The sequence below is a fragment of the Lacerta agilis genome, chromosome 9 (assembly GCF_009819535.1).
Source record: "Lacerta agilis isolate rLacAgi1 chromosome 9, rLacAgi1.pri, whole genome shotgun sequence".
NCBI classification, from domain to species: Eukaryota; Metazoa; Chordata; class Lepidosauria; order Squamata; family Lacertidae; genus Lacerta; species Lacerta agilis.
This window is the reverse complement of record NC_046320.1, coordinates 24109231-24131015: the sequence shown is the minus strand read 5'-3', so window position 1 is coordinate 24131015 and position 21785 is coordinate 24109231. Positions and strand designations below refer to the sequence as shown.

At 44.1% G+C, this 21785-nt stretch overlaps 1 protein-coding gene across 1 annotated transcript; it reads left to right on the top strand.

Annotated features, from left to right (window-relative positions):
* Window positions 1-5167: 5167 nt before the first annotated feature.
* LOC117052666 (cytochrome P450 4V2-like) lies at window positions 5168-11950 on the top strand. The gene is made up of 11 exons (XM_033159687.1): window positions 5168-5402; window positions 6288-6400; window positions 6951-7036; window positions 7551-7741; window positions 8095-8164; window positions 8700-8826; window positions 9389-9580; window positions 10180-10282; window positions 10647-10781; window positions 10889-11068; window positions 11408-11950. The coding sequence occupies exons 1-11, from the start codon at window positions 5192-5194 to the stop codon at window positions 11578-11580; spliced, it is 1581 nt and encodes a 526-aa protein (XP_033015578.1). The 5' UTR covers window positions 5168-5191; the 3' UTR covers window positions 11581-11950.
* Window positions 11951-21785: the final 9835 nt, after the last annotated feature.

Sequence of the window (21785 nt, the reverse complement as noted above, 5' to 3'; positions counted from 1 at the left end):
ATCTGTCGTCCCCTTCTCCTTGTGCCCTCCATCTTTCCCAACATCAGGGTCTTTTCCATGGAGTCTTCTTGTGAGGTGGCCAAAGTATTAGAGCCTCAACTTCAGGATCTGTCCTTCCATTGAACACTCAGGGCTGATTTCCTTCAGAATGGATAGGTTTGATCTTGCAGTCCATGGGACTCTCAAGAGTCTCCTCCAGCACCATAATTCAAAAGCATCAATTCTTCAGCGATCAGCCTTCTTTATGGTCCAGCTCTCACTTCCATACATCACTACTGGGGAAACCATAGCTTTAACTATACGGACCTTTGTCGGCAAAGTGATGTCTCTGCTTTTTAAGATGCTGTCTAGGTTTGTCATTGCTTTTCTCCCAAGAAGCAGACGTCTTTTAATTTTGTGACTACTGTCACCATCTGCAGTGATCATGGAACCCAAGAAAGTAAAATCTCTCACTGCCTCCATTTCTTCCCCTTCTATTTGCCAGGAGGTGATGGGACCAGTGGCCATGATCTTAGTTTTTTTTATGTTGAGCTTCAGACCATATTTTGTGCTCTCCTCTTTCACCCTCATTAAAAGTTTCTTTAAATTCTCCTCACTTTCTGCCATCAAGGTTGTGTCTTCAGCATATCTGAGGTTGTTGATATTTCTTCCGGCAATCTTAATTCCGGCTTGGAATTCATCCAGTTCAGCCTATCGCATGATGAATTCTGTATATAAGTTAAATAAGCAGGAAGACCATATACAGCCTTGTCGTACTCCTTTCCCAATTTTGAACCAATCAGTTATTCCATATCCAGTTCTAACTAGATTATTGTCCCACATAGAAATTTCTCAGGAGACAGATGAAGTGATCAGACACTCCCATTTCTTTAAGAACTTGCCATAGTTTGCTGTGGTCGACACAGTCAAATGCTTTTGCATAGTCAATGAAGCAGAAGTAGATGTTTTTCTGGAACTCTCTAGCTTTCTCCGTAATCCAGTGCATGTTTGCAATTTGGTCTCTGGTTCCTCTGCCCCTTCGAAATCCAGCTTGCACTTCTGGGAGTTCTTGGTCCACATACTGCTTAAGCCTGCCTTGTAGAATTTTAAGCATAACCTTGCTAGTGTGTGAAATGAGTGCAATGTGCGGTAGTTGGAGCATTCTTTGGCACTGCCTTTCTTTGGGATTGGGATGTAGACTGATCTCCAATCTTCTGGCCACTGCTGAGTTTTCCAAACTTGCTGGCATATTGAGTGTAGCACCTTAACAGCATCATCTTTTAAAATTTTAAATAGTTCAGCTGGAATATCATCACTTCCACCAGCCTTGTTATTAGCAGTGTTTTCTAAAGCCCATTTGACTTCACTCTCCAGGATGTTTGGCTCAAGGTCAGCAACCACACTACCTGGGGTGTACGAGACCTCCATATCTTTCTGGTATAATTCCTCTGTGTATTCTTGCCACCTCTTCTTGATGTCTTTTGCTTCTGTTAGGTCCTTTCCACTTTTGTCTTTTATTATGGTAATCTTTGTACGAAATGTTCCTTTCATATCTCCAATTTTCTTGAACAAATCTCTGTTTTTTCCCATTCTGTTGTTTTCATCTATTTCTTTGCATTGCTCGTTTAAGAAGGCCCTCTTGTCTCTCCCTGGTATTTTTTGGAAATCTGCATTCAATTTCCTGTATCTTTCACTATCTCCCTCACATTTTTCTTGCCTTCTCCCCCACGCTATTTGTAAGGCCTCATTGGACAGCCACCTTGCTTTCTTGCATTTCCTTTTCATTGGGATGGTTTTCATTGCTGCCTCCTGTATAATGTTATGAGCCTCCATCCATAGTTCTTCAGGTACTCTGTCCACCAAATCTAAATCCTTATACCTGTTCCTCACTTCCACTGTGTATTCATAAGGGATTTGATTTAGATTGTGTCTTACTGGCCCAGTGGTTTTTCCTACTTTCTTCAGTTTCAGATGGAATTTTGCTATAAGAAGCTGATGATCTGAGTCACAGTCAGCTCCAGGTGTTCTTTTGCTGACTGTATAGAGCTTCTCCATCTTTGGCTGCAGAGAATATAATCAATCTGATTTCGATGCTGCTCATGTCCATGTGTAGAGTCGTCTCTTGTGTTGTTGGAAAAGCGATGACCAGCTCTATTGACAGAACTCTATTAGCCTCTGCCCTGCTTCATTTTGAACTCCAAGGCCAAACTTTCCAGTTGTTCCTTTTATCTCTTGACTCCCTACTTTAGCATTCCAATCCCCTATAATGAGAAGAACATCCTTCTTTGGTGTCATTTCTAGAAGGTGCTGTGAGTCTTCATAGAATTGGTCAATTTCAGTTTCTTCAGCACTGGTAGTTGGTGCATAAGCTTGGATTACTGTGATGTTAAAAGGTCTGCCTTGGATTCGTATCGAGATCATTCTATCATTTTTGAGATTGCATCCCAGTACAGCTTTTGCCACTCTTTTGTTGACTATGAGGGCCACTCCATTTCTTCCACAGGATTCTTGGCCACAGTAGTAGATATGATGGTCATCTGAACTGAATTGGCCCATTGCCATCCATTTTAGTTCACTGATACCCAGGATGTCAATATTTATTTTTGCCATCTCATTTTTGACCACATCCAGTTTACCAAGGTTCTTACATTCCAGGTTCCTATGCAATATTTTTCTTTACAGCATTGGACTTTCCTTTCACTTCCAGGCATTTCCGCAACTGGGCAACCATTTGGCTTAGGCCCAGCCGCTTCATCAGCTCTGAATTTACTTGTACTTGTCCTCTGCTCTTCCTCAGTAGCATGTTGGATGCCTTCTGACCAATACATCATGTGAAATGATGTATTGATGCTTTCTAACTGGTGAATTTATTTAGAATGTATAAAGGTGTTGCAAATATTTGTGGGAAGAATATGAAGGGACATTTTATCATGCCTGGTGGAATTGTAAAAAAAAACACCCTAAGAATTATTGGATGCAAACACATCCATTGATATAGAAGATTTTAAAACTTAACACTCAATTGAAACCCGAACTTTTCCTGCTAAGAATAATGGATATACAATTAGAAAAGGACTATGGAACATTATTTCAACACATGACCACAACGGTGAGACTTTTATACGCACAAAGATGGAAAGATTCATCATGCACAGCTCCACATCTCACCGCTATATGAGTGCCTTCCAGAACTGGGCAATGATCCACTGCCACTCCTGCCCTGCCCTAGTTAGAGCAGTAGCACCCATGACACATGGAAGCCGAAACTGGGGATAATACCATCTTCATACCTAACCTAAGTAATTTTTAATACCTGTAGAGAGATGGCAGATTAAATGGATTCTGGTGCATGATGGGTGTATCCAGTAGTTTCTGGCATTGGGCATACTCTGTTGGCTTTTTGGATCTAGAGTAAAGGTTACTATCTGTCCCAACTGTTTACATAAGTAGATATTTTTAAGTCACACAAGAGTCTTTTAAGCCCTATGAAACCTTTGGACAGATGAGATTTCTTAACTATGAGCATGTTTTCTTTCACTGAACCTGATTCTGTGTGCAGCCACTGCCTCGAATGTGAACATTGAATAGCCTTCCCCATCTCTTGATCTTTATGTGAGCAAAAGCTTCATCTGCAATGTTTTCTTTTTTCCCTAGCATGAAGATAAAGGCTACCTCCATACTGTAGCTATTTTATGGGCGGGATTCAACTGCATACCACAAATTCAGGTTTGTGCAGTTACCATAAGTGAATTAAGGAGCTGTGTCACAATGGACTAATATATTTCATCTGTCAGGAATGCTTTGATGGTGTTTCCTGCTTGGCAGGGGGTTGGACTGGATGGCCCTTGTGGTCTCTTCCAACTCTATGATTCTATGTGGGTGTTTGTGGGTGTGCAGGGAGAAGCAATAAAAGTGGATGTGGCAGCACTGCTCCACAGATCTGCTTAAGCATTGAGGTAGGGTAATAATGGGGTGGGGAGTGGCTGGGGAGACCCGGCCAGATGGGCGGGGGTATAAATAATAAATTATTATTATTATTATTATTATTATTATTATTATTATTATTATTATTATGGGGTTCAGGGCTTCTGCAAGCTGAAGAGGTCACCTGGCTGTCAGCCATGTGAAATACAAGAAAGGGCTGTAGCTCAATTCCAATCTGCTTTGCATGTGCAACATCCCAGGTTCAATGGCCGTCATCTCCAGATAGTATAAAGATTCGTGCCTGAAACTCTGGTAAGTTGCTGCCAGTAGTGTAGACACTGAGCTGGATGAACCAGTGGTCTGACTCTGAATAAGGCAGTTTTCTACATATTCTTATGAAAATGAGAAGAACAAGGGCTCACTCCATCGGTTCTGCTGTGACAGGCCAGTTTCTTCAGGCCTCCTCTCCCCCCAACTATCACCTGGGGAACAGCCATTTCATCAGGCTGCCTCAGTGGGAAGAGAGCATTGCATCTGCTTTACATCCTGCCCATGGGCATAGCCAGGATTTATTGGGGTGGAGCGCCGCAGGTTTTATGTTAGGGAAGCAGAACCAAGTTATCTGTGATGCAATTGGTCAGCTGGTTAAGTTTTTATTTATTTACTTGATTTGGGGGGCAACTGCCCCCTGCCTACGCCTATGCTTCTGCCTCTGAACTACCTGTATAGTAGCTGGTCACAGTGAGAAACCAGATGCCTGTGGGAAACCTGCAAGCAGGACCCAAACGCAAAAGCACATGCTGTTCCAGACGATATTCAGAAGCATGCCGCCTCCAGCCATGGAGGCAGAACACAGCCTCCAGCATAGATAGTATCCATTGATAGCCTTGAATTTGTCTAGTCCTCCTTAAAAGCCATCCAAGTTGGTCAGCCATGGCTCCTGTTGGAGCCAATTCCACAGTTTAAATTGCGCGCTGTGTGAAATCCTTTCTTTTGCCTGTCCAAAATTCACGAGTTCCAGTGTTATATGGGAGAGGAAGTAAAACTTTTCTCTATACCCGTCTTCTCAGGCCTCGCCTTTTCGCTAAGCTAACAAGCCCCCCAAGGCGGCCACCTTTTTTTCAGAGAGCCCATCCCGCCGGTTTCTCCTTTGCCGTGACCTGCTTCTTCCCTCTCGCACTCCTGCCCCTCCCGGGCTCCGCCTCCCCTCGCCTCGATGTTTCTGCTCTGAGCAAAGCTCTTCCCCGAGCAGAGCGACGCCTTCCGCGCTCGGCAACTCTCGGCGACGATGGTCCTTTGGGCAATGGCTCCGGAGGGCGCGCCACTCTTCTCCTGGGCGCTCGCCCTGTTCGCTCTGCTCGCCACGCTGCTGGCCGTCTTGGTCGCCCGCTTGCTGCTCGACCAGTACTGGAAATACACGGAGCTGAAGCCCATCCCGGGGTTCAGTCCCTGGTACCCGCTGCTGGGCAACGCGCTGCTCTTTGAACGCGAAGGGGAAGGTAAAAGGCTGGTGCCAGGTGGCGAGGCGCCCTCTCCCCCCTACTGCTAAAGGCAAGCGGGCAGAGCGCGCACGCGCAGTTTTCCAAGGCTGGTAGGGGGACACACACAGAGAGAGCAACCAGCTCCCTTCTCTTGAGATTTGGCAGACCTGCCCAACGTGACCCATCCTGGACAGGCACAAATAGGAGGCGTTGTGAAGCAGCCGCCCTCCACCTCCCAAACGGATCTCCTCCCTTGCGGTGGTTGTGTTGGGAGGGACCTTGCTTTTCGTTTTATCGCCTCATTTCACCACTGTACAATACAAACATTTATTTGTTTAGCGAGAGGCTTTACAGAAGATAAGATGACTACAACATATATATATATATATATATATATATATATATATATATATATATATATATATCAAAAACAGACATTTTGTCAGATAAGAGTTTGCTCCCCTGTAGAATTTAACTTATCACCCCAACAAACTAAAACTACCTCTGTAAAGACAAAACTGGCCACTTTTTCAGAGGTGTAGCGGGACATGTGCCCCCAATAAAAGGTTAATCTAATAATCAATCTCCCACTACCCATCAGTCATGTGGAGCCCCTTTGTATGGAATCACCCATTGAAGGGGCTCATTTATATGGTCAGACTGTGTTCTAAGCAAATCTAAATATACTCTTAGATGGGAATGATTGAGCATCCTACATAAATTAAAACTTTACTTGAAAGTGGGAGGTTGAAACCAACTCCTAGTCTGAATTTTGGAAGAGGGGTCTATTGTGGTGTGTCTATTGATCTTAGCTTAGGCTATGCGATAAATTTATAAGAACAAGTAGCCTAGAGGTGGGATCACTGAATTTATCCTGTTCAGACCAGATGCATGTCTTTCCAGCCTTCTTTCAGCAGATGATGCATTACTTTGAAGACTTTCGGAATATCTCACTGCTACAGCTTTGGGTAGGACCACTGCCCTATGTCATCTTATATCATCCAGAAACTATAGAGGTGAGTCTCTCATGCTTAGTTTTCTTTGCAGGGCTGGAGAACTCACCACCACCACCACCACCAAAGGCCCCGTTCTCTTGGGTTTAGCATGCCTGCACTGGGTGGTGCTGTAGCAGGTGGTGAACAGGGGCAAAGCATAAGTAAAAAAAGTAGGGGGAGCAAAGCCAACCCAAAACATGGGTCGTAGTTTTGTATCAATGTGTGGAGATCAAGAGGTGGGGTCACAGTGGGTGTCATTCCCCTTCCTGCCATTTTGTGTGTGTGTGTGTGTGTGTGTGTGTGTGGTGCACAGTGCTTTGGTCAATACGATTTCCCATGCTCAGAGTGCAGGGCTTCAGGGCCCTCTAGAGGTCCTTAGCATTCTGATGTCAGGATCTGGCATACCTTGGGGCATAATCAAACTCGGGGAAACTAAACAGAAAGCAAATGAGCTGCTACCTTCCTTGCAAACAGCTTAGGGGGATTTATGGTCAAGTCTGCTAAAACACTAGCCGTCACTTTGAACTCAAAAAGAATACTGCATATTTTACATTTTCTCTCTCTTTGGCAGGTTGTTTTGAGTAGCTCTAAGCATATTACAAAATCCCATCCTTACAAGTTTCTGCATCCTTGGCTGGGCACAGGACTTCTAACGAGGTAAAGGAAAAAGCACCCCTGGAACGTGGTTCGACAGTCTACCCTTTTGGAACACAGCGTAGCTGGCGTGTCCAGTACTGGATGAACTATGAATCTTGTTCACAAGTCTCACCATACACGTATAATGAATGAGTGAAGGAGGAAGTGGAGATGAAGTCATAGGCACACCTGAAATCCATCCCACTGCCCACTCTCTACCTGCATGTGTGCTACTGAAAAGAGCCATTCCTTGTATACAGAGGTGTCTATTGTAGATGGGAGGCCCCTTTCAGATACTCAGCTGTGTGTGTGGACTTTGAGTGCAGTCCTGCTCTATTTCTCTCCTGTTCAGTACCTGTGCAACCTAATAAAATGGTCAGCTGGGGGCAAGGGGCGGTGGAGTATCTGGAAAGCTGAACAGGAACACTGCACGCTGCAATGTTTTGTTCCAGGTCCTGCTTGAAGGCATTGCATGTATTTTGCTTTGAGATTTGTTTGTATAGAGAAAGATAATGTTTATGTTTTCCTTCCACAGCACTGGAGGCAAATGGCGGTCCCGAAGAAAAATGTTAACACCCACCTTCCATTTCACCATTTTAGAAGATTTCCTTGAAGTGATGAATGAACAAGCCAATATCCTTGTTCAGAAACTTGAAAAGCATGTGGACAGGGAGCCATTTGATTGCTTTTTCTACATCACATTGTGTGCCCTGGATGTAATCTGTGGTAAGTGCTGTGGTTGCTGTCAAAGTTTTGCAATAAATGAGGTTTAAACATCCCTCTCAATTTCTGGAAGAATTTACTTTTTTGTGAGGCCTGAACAGAAGAGTTGTTTGTCATCTATACTGAGCACATTTCATTTATTTTTTTTAAAGAATCATAAAGTCATAGAACTGGAGAGTTGGAAGATACCCCAACTGTCATCTAGTCAAATCCCCTGCAATGCAGGAGTCACAGCTAAAGAATCATTGACAGATGGCCACCCAACCTCCAGTGAAGAAGAGTCCACAACCTTCACAACCTTTCATGGGTTGTAGGAGCAGGATTCTTTAATTGATTATTATTTCCTTTGTTCCTAGAAACAGCTATGGGCAAGAGCATAGGAGCACAACACAATAAGGATTCTGAGTATGTCAGAGCTGTTTACCGGTAGGTGCCAATGTGATTATTCTAGCAGCAGGGAGGGGGAACCTGTAATCTGCCAAAGGTCAGAGATGCTGGTGGCCGGAGTCAAACAGCATCAGGAGAGCCACGGGTTCCCCATCTCTGCAGCAGAGCCTTGATCCACAAATACTTTTACTGCGGGCTAGATGGAGAAAAAGACTCTTTCCCTTCCACAATGCAGATAGCCTTTAGCTTGAACTTGACTGTCTGCGTAATAAATTTGCAAAGGCCTGCTTTGCATGATCTTCATCCCCACCCATCTTTTTGGAGGCAGATTGCACAATCGGACCTCTATATGGGCTTATGTAGAAGCCCTGTGCAGTGAAGGAGCTGAGCACTGTCCCAGCTCTATGTCATGAACTAGAACTATGATTATCTGTTTCACATGTCATCCATATTTCTCTGTCTTTCTACACGGCACTCAGCTTTGCTCAGCCTAGTAGCAAGAAATCTGGGCTCTTTGCTGTACTTCTCATCACTTTCCTGGAGATATACCCAGCCTTGTTGCTTGTTACCCTAGGATGAGTGTTCTGATTCAAGAAAGACAGAAGTCTCCTTGGCTCTGGCCTGATCTTCTGTATCATATGTCCAGAGATGGAAGAGAACATTACAGGAACCTGAAGATACTTCACAGCTTTACTGATAATGTAAGCTGCTGAGTTTTCTCTTTTTGCATTATATTTCACAGACACAGATACTAAAATGTGTTCTGCTAAGATTCACAGTGGTGCCGCCCCCCCCCCCGCCCTGGACTCCGGAGCCCTGTTCAGGGCTTGTTAGCCTGGGCATGTGTGGGCAAAAGTCTGCAAAGGGACACGTTGGGCCAACCCCCAACATTGCTGCCTGTACCCACCCCCATTCCCAATCTCCATGCATTTAGAGCAATGATCTAATGAAGGCTTGCAGGTGTATTTTCCTAAACTCAATTTCAAGACTCCTGAAATTTGGAATCTCACATTCAGGCTGCCTAATGGATCTCATGGCTGAGTCAGGATTCAAACTCAAGCCTGAGTCCAACACTAACTACAATGCCTCACTGTCACCATTTTGTTATTGTCGGTACATCAAGTGTGTCTTCATAGCCAGGGACATAGCTAAGTCCAGGCTACAACAGAGATAGCTGATTGTTTTATTTGGCACTGAAGGGACTGCACACATTGGATTATGCAACCTGAGAAATGAATGGCTTTTTTGTTTTTATTATCTAAGGTCATTGCAGAAAAAGCTCAAGAACTAAAAATCCAGGAGCAGCATAGAAGCAATGCTGTCAGCAATGGTCAGCAACACAGGCGCAAAGTCAGGAGAGCTTTTCTCGATATGCTTCTGAATGCCGCGGATGACGATGGGAAGAAATTGAGTTACCTGGACATCCGAGAGGAAGTGGATACATTCATGTTTGAGGTAGACAAGAGTGCTGGCATAGTGTGGTGGTTAAGGATGCAATCCCATTGAACTGAATGAGCCTTATTTCCAAATAGACATGTTAGAAGGATTGCATTGTAAGAGAAAGGAAGATCTACAATGGGTGCCCCAAAGGCAAGACAACCTGCCTGTTGCCTAGAGGGAGGCACTTCCAAAGAGACTCTTGCTTTTCATCAGCCAAGTAATGGGAAGCAGAGGTAGGTTACAAAATAAATTTAAGTGGTATCCTGGAAGCAAAGCTAGGGAAAATCTGTCTCATAGCTAGATAGGTGTGCTAACTATTTTACTAAGACCTTTTCAGATATGGGAGTGACTAAGGAGTGTCAGTTTGCATTTGGCACATGGGAAGTGACCCAGGCACCCAGTCTTGCCAATGCACTTAAAAAGTATTCATTCTTGTGTATGAGGCTGGTGCCTTTGAATTTTGGAATTATGCTATGAAAAACAGTCGCAGGTGCCAGAGGATTGGAACTACTTTTTTTCAGGCCCTTGAATGGGTCATCAATATAATGGTCCAGAATTCTTTGTTGCTGTTGTTGTTGAGAAAACATTATGTCTCTTTAATTCTTTCTTCCAAGGGTCATGATACCACCGCTGCTGCAATGAACTGGTGTATTTACTTGCTTGCTCGTCATCCAGAAGCCCAAAGAAAAGTTCACTATGAACTGGATGGTGTTTTTGGTGAGTGTTCCTTTCCCGTGGGTATAAACTTGGACAAGTGTGGGGTGCAGGACTATTTCTAGGTAAGTGGTCATAAATATCACATAGCTCTTCTAACACCGAGTTGGGGAATCTCAGGCCCACAAATACAGGTTCCAGTTTGGATCTTTGCAGCCCCAATGTGGTCAGATCATGTGCCAGCAGAAAGGAAGACTTACACCCTAAGCCTAAAGCACAGAAATTAATTATGGCAGTTACTGGATCCAAACTCTTCCCAGTTCCATCATCATATGAAATAGTTTTCAGACCGTCAAGGTTAAAGATGCTTATTTTGCTTGTTATAAATAAGTTGTGTTTCTCTAACTGCCTCTTGTTACCTTATCAGGGGACTCGGATCGTAACATCACAATGGACGATTTGAAGCAACTACGGTATCTGGATTGTGCTATTAAAGAAGCTCTTCGCCTTTTCCCTTCTGTTCCATTTTTTGCCCGTACACTGCTTGAGGAATGTTATATTAGTAAGTAGCCAAAGTGGCTTGATGACTTGATGTGCTGTGGCTGTAAGCTCAGTGTTAGGAGGTGGTTCTGCAAGAAAAAACTTTCATGAATATCTGTTCTTTGACAGGAGGATTTCGGATACCAAAAGGGGTTGATGCCTTCATTGTGCCCTATGTACTGCATAGAGACCCTGATGTCTTCCCGGAGCCTGAGGAATTCAGACCTGAGCGATTTTTCCCTGAGAACACAGCTGGGAGGCACCCTTATGCATATGTGCCATTTTCTGCTGGGCCCAGGAACTGTATTGGTATGTACAAGAATAAATACCGGTAAATAACCAAAAAATGATAAAAAGAGTAAAAAATGAACCACAGTTTGCAGGATTCTTGGGGGAAGCCATGACTGTTAGCAATATTATAGTTGTTTTAAATGTATAGTGCAGATGTACCTATGTTTAAAGGTTATTTCTACACCATTCATCCACCCCTTCCAGTTTTTCACTCAATCCTACTAGTGGCTGTAAGTCCACCACCATCTGTATAACTATAAAAGTGTTTAAGAATTTCGGCTCATACCGAATAATAATAAATACGCATTATTGCTCTGGTTAATTGTATCTTGTCATTGCTTTCCAACCCCTCTGCAGGTCAGCGCTTTGCACAGATGGAAGAAAAGACTATTTTAGCCACCATTCTACGGCGCTTCTGTGTTGAAAGCACACAGCAACGTGATCAACTCGGCCCTGTAGGAGAACTGATTCTTCGTCCAAATAAGGGCATCTGGATTCAGGTGAAAAGGAGATCATCATCTGGCTCTTAAAACAAGAAACTTCAGGGAAATTCCTTACCACTTCACATTAGGACATATTTTTTTTTTTGTAAAAACTGTTGGTTTTCAGAGCAGGACATTTCAGATTGCCCAACGCTACTAGGACTTCTTTCTTAACCAAACCTGTGTTTTTGCTTTTTAAAAGCCAACAGCTGCAATCCAGAATCTGATACTTGTTCAATTGATGGGATATTGCAAATGGCTATGGGATATGTAGGCTTCAATCTAGGTTGCCACAATATGACTTTTCTTAAAATAAGCAGTGTGTTTTAATTTCTAAAACTAATTTATTTTGAAATGTATGCACATAAGAAATATTGATAATAGAGCTATTGAAAATATATTTTAATGAGTATAATAAAGGACCTTGGAAGTAGAGATTAGACATGAGCATAAGAGCAATCTCGGGGCCGCCTGTCCTGGACCCAGGGCCAATTAGCACCACCTAGTTCACGAAGGTAGGAACTATAGCTGCTTCACAGGAACATTTAACAAGGCACCCGCATCACAGAATTCTCATCTGCACTTTTCTGTTTGAAGGGCTGCATTTGCCATTTTACAACTGACTCTTATAGGCATCATATGCAAATCCCTATGTGTCTTCACAGGCCACTGATAATGATTTGACGGACTTGATCACTCTGTTTGCTTGATCTGGTTTGACAAACCAGAGAAATCATTGTGAATAATACCACACTGCAATTTGGGGGAGAAATTTGGAATGGATCTAAATAGAGTGCTTCCTATTTAGGGGCAGAATACAATCCAAGCAAATTCAGATGGTACAATTATCACTGTTTTGGAGCTATTGCAAAAGAAACCCCCAGGAAATGACATGAAAATGCACTAGGAAGTCTGGGTTAACACTTGCTTGATACAACATTGTTGTATCTCCACACAACAAATCAGGGCGCATTCCCATTATGTCACTGAATCTCTTTGTGGACAAATTCAAGGTGAATTCTCACTATCTCATCTAATCTCTCTGCAAACAAATCAGGATGAATGCTCACTAAAGAGGTCCTCTGGAAGCGACCTCAGTGTCATCAACACCACGTCTATGGGGAATTCAGAAGCCACCTTTTGTCTGCTCTGTGCTTGATTGCTTTGGATAAAGGAGTGGCAATATCTAATCAAGAGAAAGTTCTGCAGACTATATATATATATTTAATTCCCTCACTTTAATGGAGGTACCGTATATACCCGAGTATAAGCCGACCTGAATGTAAACCGAGGCACCTAATTTTCCTACAAAAACCTGGGAAAGCTTATTGACTCAAGTATAAGCCGGTTCACCTTTGCCGCTGTGGAGGAGGAGGAGGAACGAGCAGCCCGAAAGCAGCCCTTTGGGCTCCTCCTTCCTCTTCCTCCTTTGCCAAGTTTGCATTTATGTGAGCAGTTCAGGAATGGAACAAGCTGCCTGGGGAGAGTAAAGAACCACCGTTCTTGTACGCTTCTTAAGGAATGGTTGACTGGGGAGAGCGGGTGGCAGCACGAGCGGAGAGAAAGGGCTTCTTTCTCGCCGCCCCCCACCGCCCGCCTCACTCAAGTATAAGCCGAGGGCAGCTTTTTCAGCATAAAAAATGTGCTGAAAAACTAGGCTTATACTCAAGTATATACAGTAAGTCAATATTTTTGGTTTAATTTTAAATGTTGAGAAAGTGAGGTAGAGATTGCAAATCATCCATTTTTCTAGCATGAAGATAAAGGCTACCTCCAGACTGTTGCTATTTTATGGGAAGGATTCAAGTATGTACCAGAAATTCAGGTTTGTGCAGTTACGTGAATTAAGGAGCTCTTGTCGCAGTGGACTAATATATGTGTGTGCATGTGGGCGTGGGTGTGCAAGGAGAAGCAATACAAGTGGATGTGGTCGCACTATATTGTAAATCTTCTGCCTTAGCATCAATGTAGGATAATAAAGGGATTCAAGGGCTTCCGCAAGATGAAGAGGTCACCTGGCTATCAGCCATGTGAAAAATGAGGAAGAGCTGTACCTTAGTGGGAGAGCATCCACTTTGCATGCATGACACCCCAGGTTCAATGTCCATCGTCCCCAGATATGCCTTGGAAATATTAATGCCTGAAACTCTGGTGAGTTGCTGCCAGTCAGTGTAGACAATACTGACCTAGATGGAACAGTATCCTGACTTGGTACAAGGTAGTTTTTTTGACATGTTCCAATGAAAACATGAAGATAAAGCAAGAATTCTTTCTGAAACTCAAGTTCATTCATAGAATCATAGAGTTGGAAGAGTCTCCAAGGGTCATCAAGTGCAACTCCCAGCAATGGAGGAATCTCAGCTAAAGCATTCATCAAGAGAAATCTGTAGGGAAGTGGATGAGAAGATGTATAGGCCTACTTTTCACTGTTTTATTCATACATTTCAGAACCTTTGGAAATGGTGCACATTAAGTGAGGCTGCCTGTGGATTTCTTTGCTCATTGGCTGTCCCAGGCCACAGCGCAGCATTAAAAGCTACTATGGAAACCATGCAGGTCAAGACTTGTCCAGTTCTGTATTTTGTTAAATGTTGAGGCACTGCGAAATGTAATATAGTAGTAAGCTAAAGACCAACAGATGACACTCATATGCCAAGGCATTACCTTATTGTATCTCATATACAATAACCTCATAGAGAGGTTAAAAGCAATAAAAAGGGCTTTTATGGTTTGGTGTCAGCATTGTTTATGTAGGTTCTCTGAGAAACACAGTCACCCCACCCCACCTACCTCCCCATCCCACCCACTTCTTCCCCCCCTTCCTCCCTTTCTTTTCTAATGTCTCACCAACACTGACTTATAAAAATGTTGTATGGAAAAACTTGAGAGAGACATTGTACTACCTTTGAAAATCTTTAATAAAAATATTTTTGAAAGGGCTTTTATGGGTATGTCCATAGCAAAAGGAAGAACAATGAAACAGTGGGGTCACTTAGAGGAGAAGATGGTGAAATGTGAACAGGAGACAGAGAAAGGGCAGAACTCCTCAATGCCTTCTTTGCCTCAGTTTTCTCCAAAAAAGAAAACAATGCCCAACCTGAAGAATATGGAGCAGATGATTCAGCAGGGGAAACACAGCCCAGAATAAGTAAGGAAGTAATACAAGAATACTTGGCTAGTTTAGATGTATTCAAGTTTCCAGGGCCAGATGAACTACATCCAAGAGTACTAAAAGAACTGGCAGAGGTGATTTCAGAACCACTGGCAGTAATCTTTGAGAATTCCTGGAGAACAGACGAAGTCCCAGCAGACTGGAGGAGGGCAAATGTTGTCCCTATTTTCAAAAAGGGGGAAAGAGAAGACCCAAACAATTACCGCCCAGTCAGTCTGACATCAATACTAGGAAGATTCTAGAGCAGATCATTAAGCAAACGGTCTGTGAGCACCTAGAAAGGAACGCTGTGATCACTAAAAGTCAGCATGGGTTTCTGAAAAATAAGTCATGTCAGACCAATCTGATTTCATTTTTTGACAGAATTACAAGCCTGGTAGATGAAGGGAACGCTGTGGATGTAGCCTATCTTGATTTCAGCAAGGCCTTTGACAAGGTGCCCCATGATATTCTTGTAAAGAAGCTGGTAAAATGCAGGCTAGACAATGCTACCATTCAGTGGATTTGTAACTGGCTGACTGACCGAACCCAAAGAGTACTCATTAACGGCTCCTCTTCATCCTGGAGAGAAGTGACTAGTGGGGTGCCACAGGGTTCTGTCTTGGGCCCAGTCTTATTCATCTTTATCAATGACTTGGATGATGGGCTTGAGGGCATCCTGATCAAGTTTGCAGATGACACCAAATTGGAAGGGGTGGCTAATACCGCAGAGGACAGGATCACACTTCAAAATGACCTGAACATATTAGAGAACTGGGCCAAAGCAAACAAGATGAATTTTAACAGGGAGAAATGTAAAGTACTACACTTGGGCAAAAAAAATGAAAGGCACAAATACAGGATGGGTGACACCTGGCTTGAGAGCAATACATGTGAAAAGGATCTAGGAGTCTTGGTGGACCATAAACTTGACATGAGTCAACAGTGTGATGCAGCAGCTAAAAAAGCCAATGCAATTCTGGGCTGCATCAATAGGAGTATAGCATCTAGATCAAGGGAAGTAATAGTACCACTGTATTCCGCTCTGGTCAGACCTCACCTGGAATACTGTGTCCAGTTCTGGGCAACACAGTTCAAGAAGGATACTGACAAGCTGGAACGTGTCCAGAGGAGGGCAACCAAAATGGTCAAAGGCCTGGAAACGATGCCTTATGAGGAACGGCTTAGGGAGCTGGGTATGTTTAGCCTGGAGAAGAGAAGGTTAAGGGGTGATATGATAGTCATGTTCAAATATATAAAAGGATGTCATATAGAGGAGGGTGAAAGGTTGTTTTCTGCTGCTCCAGAGAAGCGGACACAAAGCAATGGATTCAAACTACAAGAAAGAAAATTCCACCTAAACATTAGGAAGAACTTCCTGACAGTGAGAGCTGTTCGGCAGTGGAATTTGCTACCAAGGAGTGTGGTGGAGTCTCCTTCTTTGGAGGTCTTTAAGCAGAGGCTTGACAACCATCTGTCAGAAATGCTTTGATGGTGTTTCCTGCTTGGCAGGGGGTTGGACTGGGTGGCCCTTATGGTCTCTTCCAACTCTGATTCTATGATCTTATATTAGAATGTTTGCCTCCCAAGTTCAGGAACCTGATGCAGCCCCTGCCCAATTTTTCTGCTTTTGGTGGCAGCAGTAAAGGACAACACATTTAAAGAAGACATGGGGCGGGGGCAGGTGAACAGGAGCCCAGCACCCTGGATTAAAGCAGCTGGAGTCCCTGGAATAGGGGATCTCGGGAGGCCCAAACTTAATAGCATCTGATCATGAGAAACAAAACATCATTCCTCCTTTTTCTACTCAATGAAAGTAGAACATTGCTGAAATTTTAGCATTGATACCAAAGTTGTTTATAAATTTATAACCTCGAATAATTTTTCTTTTCAAAAAAGTTGGCAGGAGGCCCAACAGCCCCCCCCCCCGGTGATTTTACAGCTCGCTCAGCCCGTATGTAAATCTGGCACTGTCTCTGGTGGTTATTGTTGTTGTTGTTGTTGTTGTTAAAATTTGTATACCGCCATACATCTCAGGGTGGTTCGCAACCTGATCATCTGCTGAGCAGAGCCACCCAGGTTGTTGGTCAGCCTTGGCTCCCGGTGGAGCAATGGCCATAGTTTATAAACTATGTGCTGGATGAATGAAGAAGTACTTTCTTTTGCTGCTCCAAAATCCTGCAACATTCAGCTTCCCTTGATGTGCACCAGCTCTAGTGCTGCATGAGAGAGAGGAAGTAAAACGTTTTCCACTTTCCGCCAGGTCTGGCCCTGGCCTGATTTCATACCCTTCGGTCATGTCTCCTGTTGCTCGCCTTTTCTCTTAAGCTAACAAGCCCCCAAGGCGGACACCTTTTTTCAGAGAGGGGTTTCTCCATCCCCTTGACAATTTGTCTCCACGCCTCCCCCAAGTCTTCACTGTTTAAGAGAGATGGAGCCGATTCCTTCGCTGTCCTAGTCCTGCCCCTCCCCGGGCTCCGCCTCGCCTTACCTTGGAGCCTCTCATCCAAGCAACCCGCTTCCCTGGAGTCGAGGGAGGCCATCCGTGCTTGGCTGCTCTCGCCGAGGATGGCTCCGGAGGGCGATCGACTCTTTTCCTGGGCGGCTGCGGCGCTCGCTCTGCTCCTGGCCATCTGGGTCGCCCGCTTCCTGCTGGACCAGTGTTGGAAATACATGGAGCTGAAGCCCATTCCGGGGTTCCGTCCCTGGTACCCGCTGCTGGGCAACGCGCTGCTCTTTGAACGCGATGGGGAAGGTAAAAGGCATACAAACAGGCAGAGAAAGCGCGCACGGAGTTTTCCCAGGCAGGTGGGGCAAAAGAAGTCGAATAGGCTACTAGCCCCCATTTCTCAAGGTTTTGGCAATCTTCACCTGCCCACTGTGCCACGTTCTTGAAAGGTACAAATAGGAGGCATTGCGAAATAGCCTCCCTGCGCCTCGTCCAAACGCATCTCCTCCCTGGAGGTGGCTGAGATTCTGCCTTTCCATGTATCTCTTAATTTTAGTAAGGTGAGTAAGATGCCCCGTCTCTACTCGGAAACGCACCTTAACCGTTTCCATGTATGCAATATCGGGGTGATTTCGATGTAGCGATCCCTCTTTTTTTACTGCAGATGTGTGAGTAATTTTTCCTTTAATATTCTCTTATATTTCACATTGCACTTGTGAAAGAGCTTTTTCCTCATTGGGCCGGTGCAAGAAAGCTTGGACTCCGGATCAGCTGTGAATAGTGATTCAACGGTGTGATCTTGTGTGTGCAGCATAATTTGGGAAGAATTGGAAATTCATAAATTGGGTCGTAGATCATTTCTCTATATACCCTGCTTATCTACCTGTAGAAGCATCATCATCATCATCCAGAGGCTGGATGTCCAGAGCTGCATAACAGAAAGTAGCAAGTTTCCCCTACTGGGAAATGCACATTTCATTTGCCCCTCTTCACAGAATTGTAGATTTGGAAGCGACCCAAGGGCCACCTAGTCCAACACCCCTGCAATATAAGAATCACAGGTATGATTTCTAGATTTACTGTAGCGTGCAGTTTATGGCTACCATCCAGCGCAACCATCCTTATAATTACCACCATCATCATTATCAGTTTATTATCTCATGTTATGCTATAACAGAAAACAACAATGGAAAAAAGTCCCATGATACATTAAAGACTTCGCAGTTTTTTTTTTAATGGATGCTGTAATATTTGTAGATAAAATTTCAAAACATTAAAGGAAGGGAATCAATTTATGGGTTTTGTCTCAGGTGCCAAAATGCCCGGGGATTTGCTCCAAAGTAGACATAGCTAGGCTTGCAACCGTGAGCTTGCACAAGAAATTTAATGAATAATAAAACAAACGCCCTCAACATGGCAAATCGGTGGTGCTTACTTCGGAGTAATAGACCCATTTAGGTTTCCACTGTGAGCCCATTCAGGCACTAGCACTTTCTCAAGCTCCGCCTCAGACTTCTCCTTCCCCCCCCCCCCGCCCCGGTCCGGCTTTCTCGCTCTCCTCCTCCCTCGAGCCAACACGTCAGCTTTCCTCCAGCAGCTCGCCTTCACCATCCCTCGCCCGGCTCAGAAAATGACGCCTCCACGTTAGGCTCTGCCTGGGTTGAGCTGCTCGTCAGAAAGCGTCTCCCCGGGAATCTCTCTAGGTTCCTCCTACCCCCCCCACCGCGTTTGCCGCCTCTGTTTCGTTGCGCCCCTTCGTCCTCGAGAAAGGGAAGACGCCAACCATCCCCTCTCTATGAGGAGCTTTGCTTGGTTCACAGCCGCGAGCTTGCCGCCTTTTCCTTTCTAGGGGAAGAGGGGCGCAGCAACGACCCGGAGGCGGCAAACGCAGGTGCTCCATTATGGAAACCGGTCCTCTTGCGCCTTGGAAGCGGGGCGAAGTTGTAACAACGCCATTTTCAAAACGGAGGCGCCGCCACCGAAGCGGCTTGCCTCATGGAGAGGCCGACCAAGGGCAGCAGGTTGGAGCTGCTCCGCCTGCCTCCAATGAGGCATCACCACCTCACCTTATATTAATATTATTTATATGGGTACGCAACTTAGGTGGGGGCGTAAAATGTTGTCCTTGCTCAGGGCGCCATATTACCAAAGTCGGCCCCTGCTGGAAGGCTCTCCCTTCAGGCTGAAGAGCCGAGGCGCCAAGCAGAAAGGTGTAATGTCCAGAGTTCGTTCGTTAAAATGTGCCTTAATACAAACGTAGTAACCTCACACAGAAATAATATCACGAATCAGCAGTACCATCGGTTAACACAACCTCAGAGTCGCCCAAAACAATTAGCATGCAGCAAAAGGTATTTCTTTCTGATCTTTGCTGCCAGTGCAAGAAGAGTCGCAAAGCTGTTACTATCACGCCAAAGAAATGGGTTGGTTGTTTTTTTTAACCTCGGTGTTCCTACTTCCATATGTTATTTTCAGAAATCTCTCTTGAATCAGTATATAAAGGGCAGATTAACAAGTATTTTACACCTGTGGAGTGGCCACAGATACAGGATCTGCCTTCATAGCACCTTGTTATAGCACCTATCCAGAATTGCAGTTGGCATCACTTGAATAAAAGCTTTTATTAGGGAAACAGGCTCAGCATAGCTGTCAACCTTTTCCCTTTTTTGTGGGAAATTCCCTTATTATAGCATTGGGAAACAGCAGGGAGGGTTGACAACTCAACTTGAGTTTATTTAAATAACTGGCCCTAAAATGCTTGTTTTAGAAAAGAGAATACCATGGATAAAATGTAGAGTTCTTAATTAGCTGCAATTCCTTTCTGTAATCTTACCTAGATAAGCCAGATCAGGATTTATCCAGGAATTCGTGAAACACAAACTTTCATGATAGGAATGTATTTGCTTAGGTGCAGATGTTTCTTCTATCATGGCTACATTGACTGACCAGTTAGATAGACTTTAATTAGACTTCTTTGTGCCTCACCTCCTGTACTTAAATAATTTAGGACCGAGGCTGTCTGTTCAGGACATACCTATTGCTTCTTGATCCATCTGCTTTACAGTTACTTCTGGCTCCCTTTTTCCAATTATATGGTCACAATAATCAAATATGGATTATTTTGTATGCAATATCAAAGTGGGGCACACTACCCATCAATCACGTGGAGCCCCTTTTTATGGAATCACCCATGAAAGAGCCTCATTTTATATGGTCAAATTGATTTCTAAGCAAATCTGAATATGTTCTTAGATGGGAATGGCTGAGCATGCTATATAAATTAGAACTTTATGTGAAAAGTTTGAATAGCTCCTTGTCTCTTGCAATCTGAGTTTGGGAATAGGGTTCTCTTACTGTGTGGCTTTTGATCTTAGCTCAGAGTATGTGATATGAGAACAAGTAGCATAGAGGTGGTGTCACTGAATTCCTCATTTTCAAACCAGATGCATGTTTTCCCAGCTTTCTTTCAGCAAATGATAAATGACATGGAAAATTTCCGGAATTTCCCACTGCTACAACTTTGGATAGGACCACATCCCTTAGTGCTCTTATACCGTCCAGAAACTGTAGAGGTGAGGTTGTCATTTTTAGATTTTACTGCATGGCTGGAGAACTCCCCAACAGCACCACCAAAAGCCACCTTCCCCTGAGTATAATCTGTCAAACAGTGCATGCCTGGAGAGGGTGGTGAATAAGACCAAAGTGTCAGGGGTAGGGGAGTAGAGCCACCCATTCTCTTTCACACACTGGTGCACTCTTATGAATATTTACTCAAAAATAAGTCCCATTGTGTCTAATGGGGCTTGCTCACTTTCTTGGGAGCAAGCTCCATTAGATTTATTGGAACTTATTTCTGTATAGACTCAGGTGGGATTGCATTCTAAAGACTCCTGGGAATAAGTCCCGTGGAAGCTGCTAGGGCTTGATTCCTAAGAAATATAAAGAAAGGTGCTAGATCAGATCTGGGATCCTTCTGAAAAATACTACTGTAATCCAAGAACATGAGAGAGAGAGAAATAGTTTTTCCAATGTGTGCACTCAAGAAAACCTTGCACTTCATTTCGTAGGATGAGCATGTTAATGCAGATATTCTGTCAGAAGATCTTAGCTGAGTGCTATTCATCAACAGTGTGGAGGTGGGGTTTTTCAAAAAGCAAGTGCCATAATATCTGCTCTGATTTATTTATTTATTTATTTTTAAACTGGGCGAAGTCCCCCCCCCTTTCTTTGGCAGGATTTTGACAAGTGCAGCTGTTTTAATGCAAATTACTGGATCCTGTTAAAAGGGATCCTGTTAAAAGGGATCCTGTTAAATCACTTGCAACTGCCAGCTGCATGGAATAGGTCTAGGGTTGCTGCCACTTATGCTGGACAAAGAGCTTTAAAGCAGATGGTCCCCCAGATGTTTTTGGATCCTCCTCCCTCCATTCCTGACTACAGGCCATGTTGAATGGGGCTGATGGGAGTTGGGTTCAACAACATCTGGAAGGCTACATGTTCTCCCCGCTCCCGATTTAAACGATGCAGTGCAGCAAAAGGAAGAGCAGCCACATTTGCTCTCCCAGTTCCATCATCTGTCCCCCCACCTCATTTTCTCTGAAGCACAGCTGACACCCTCCTTGGCACTGCAAGCAAAGGAGGTAGATTGAAGCA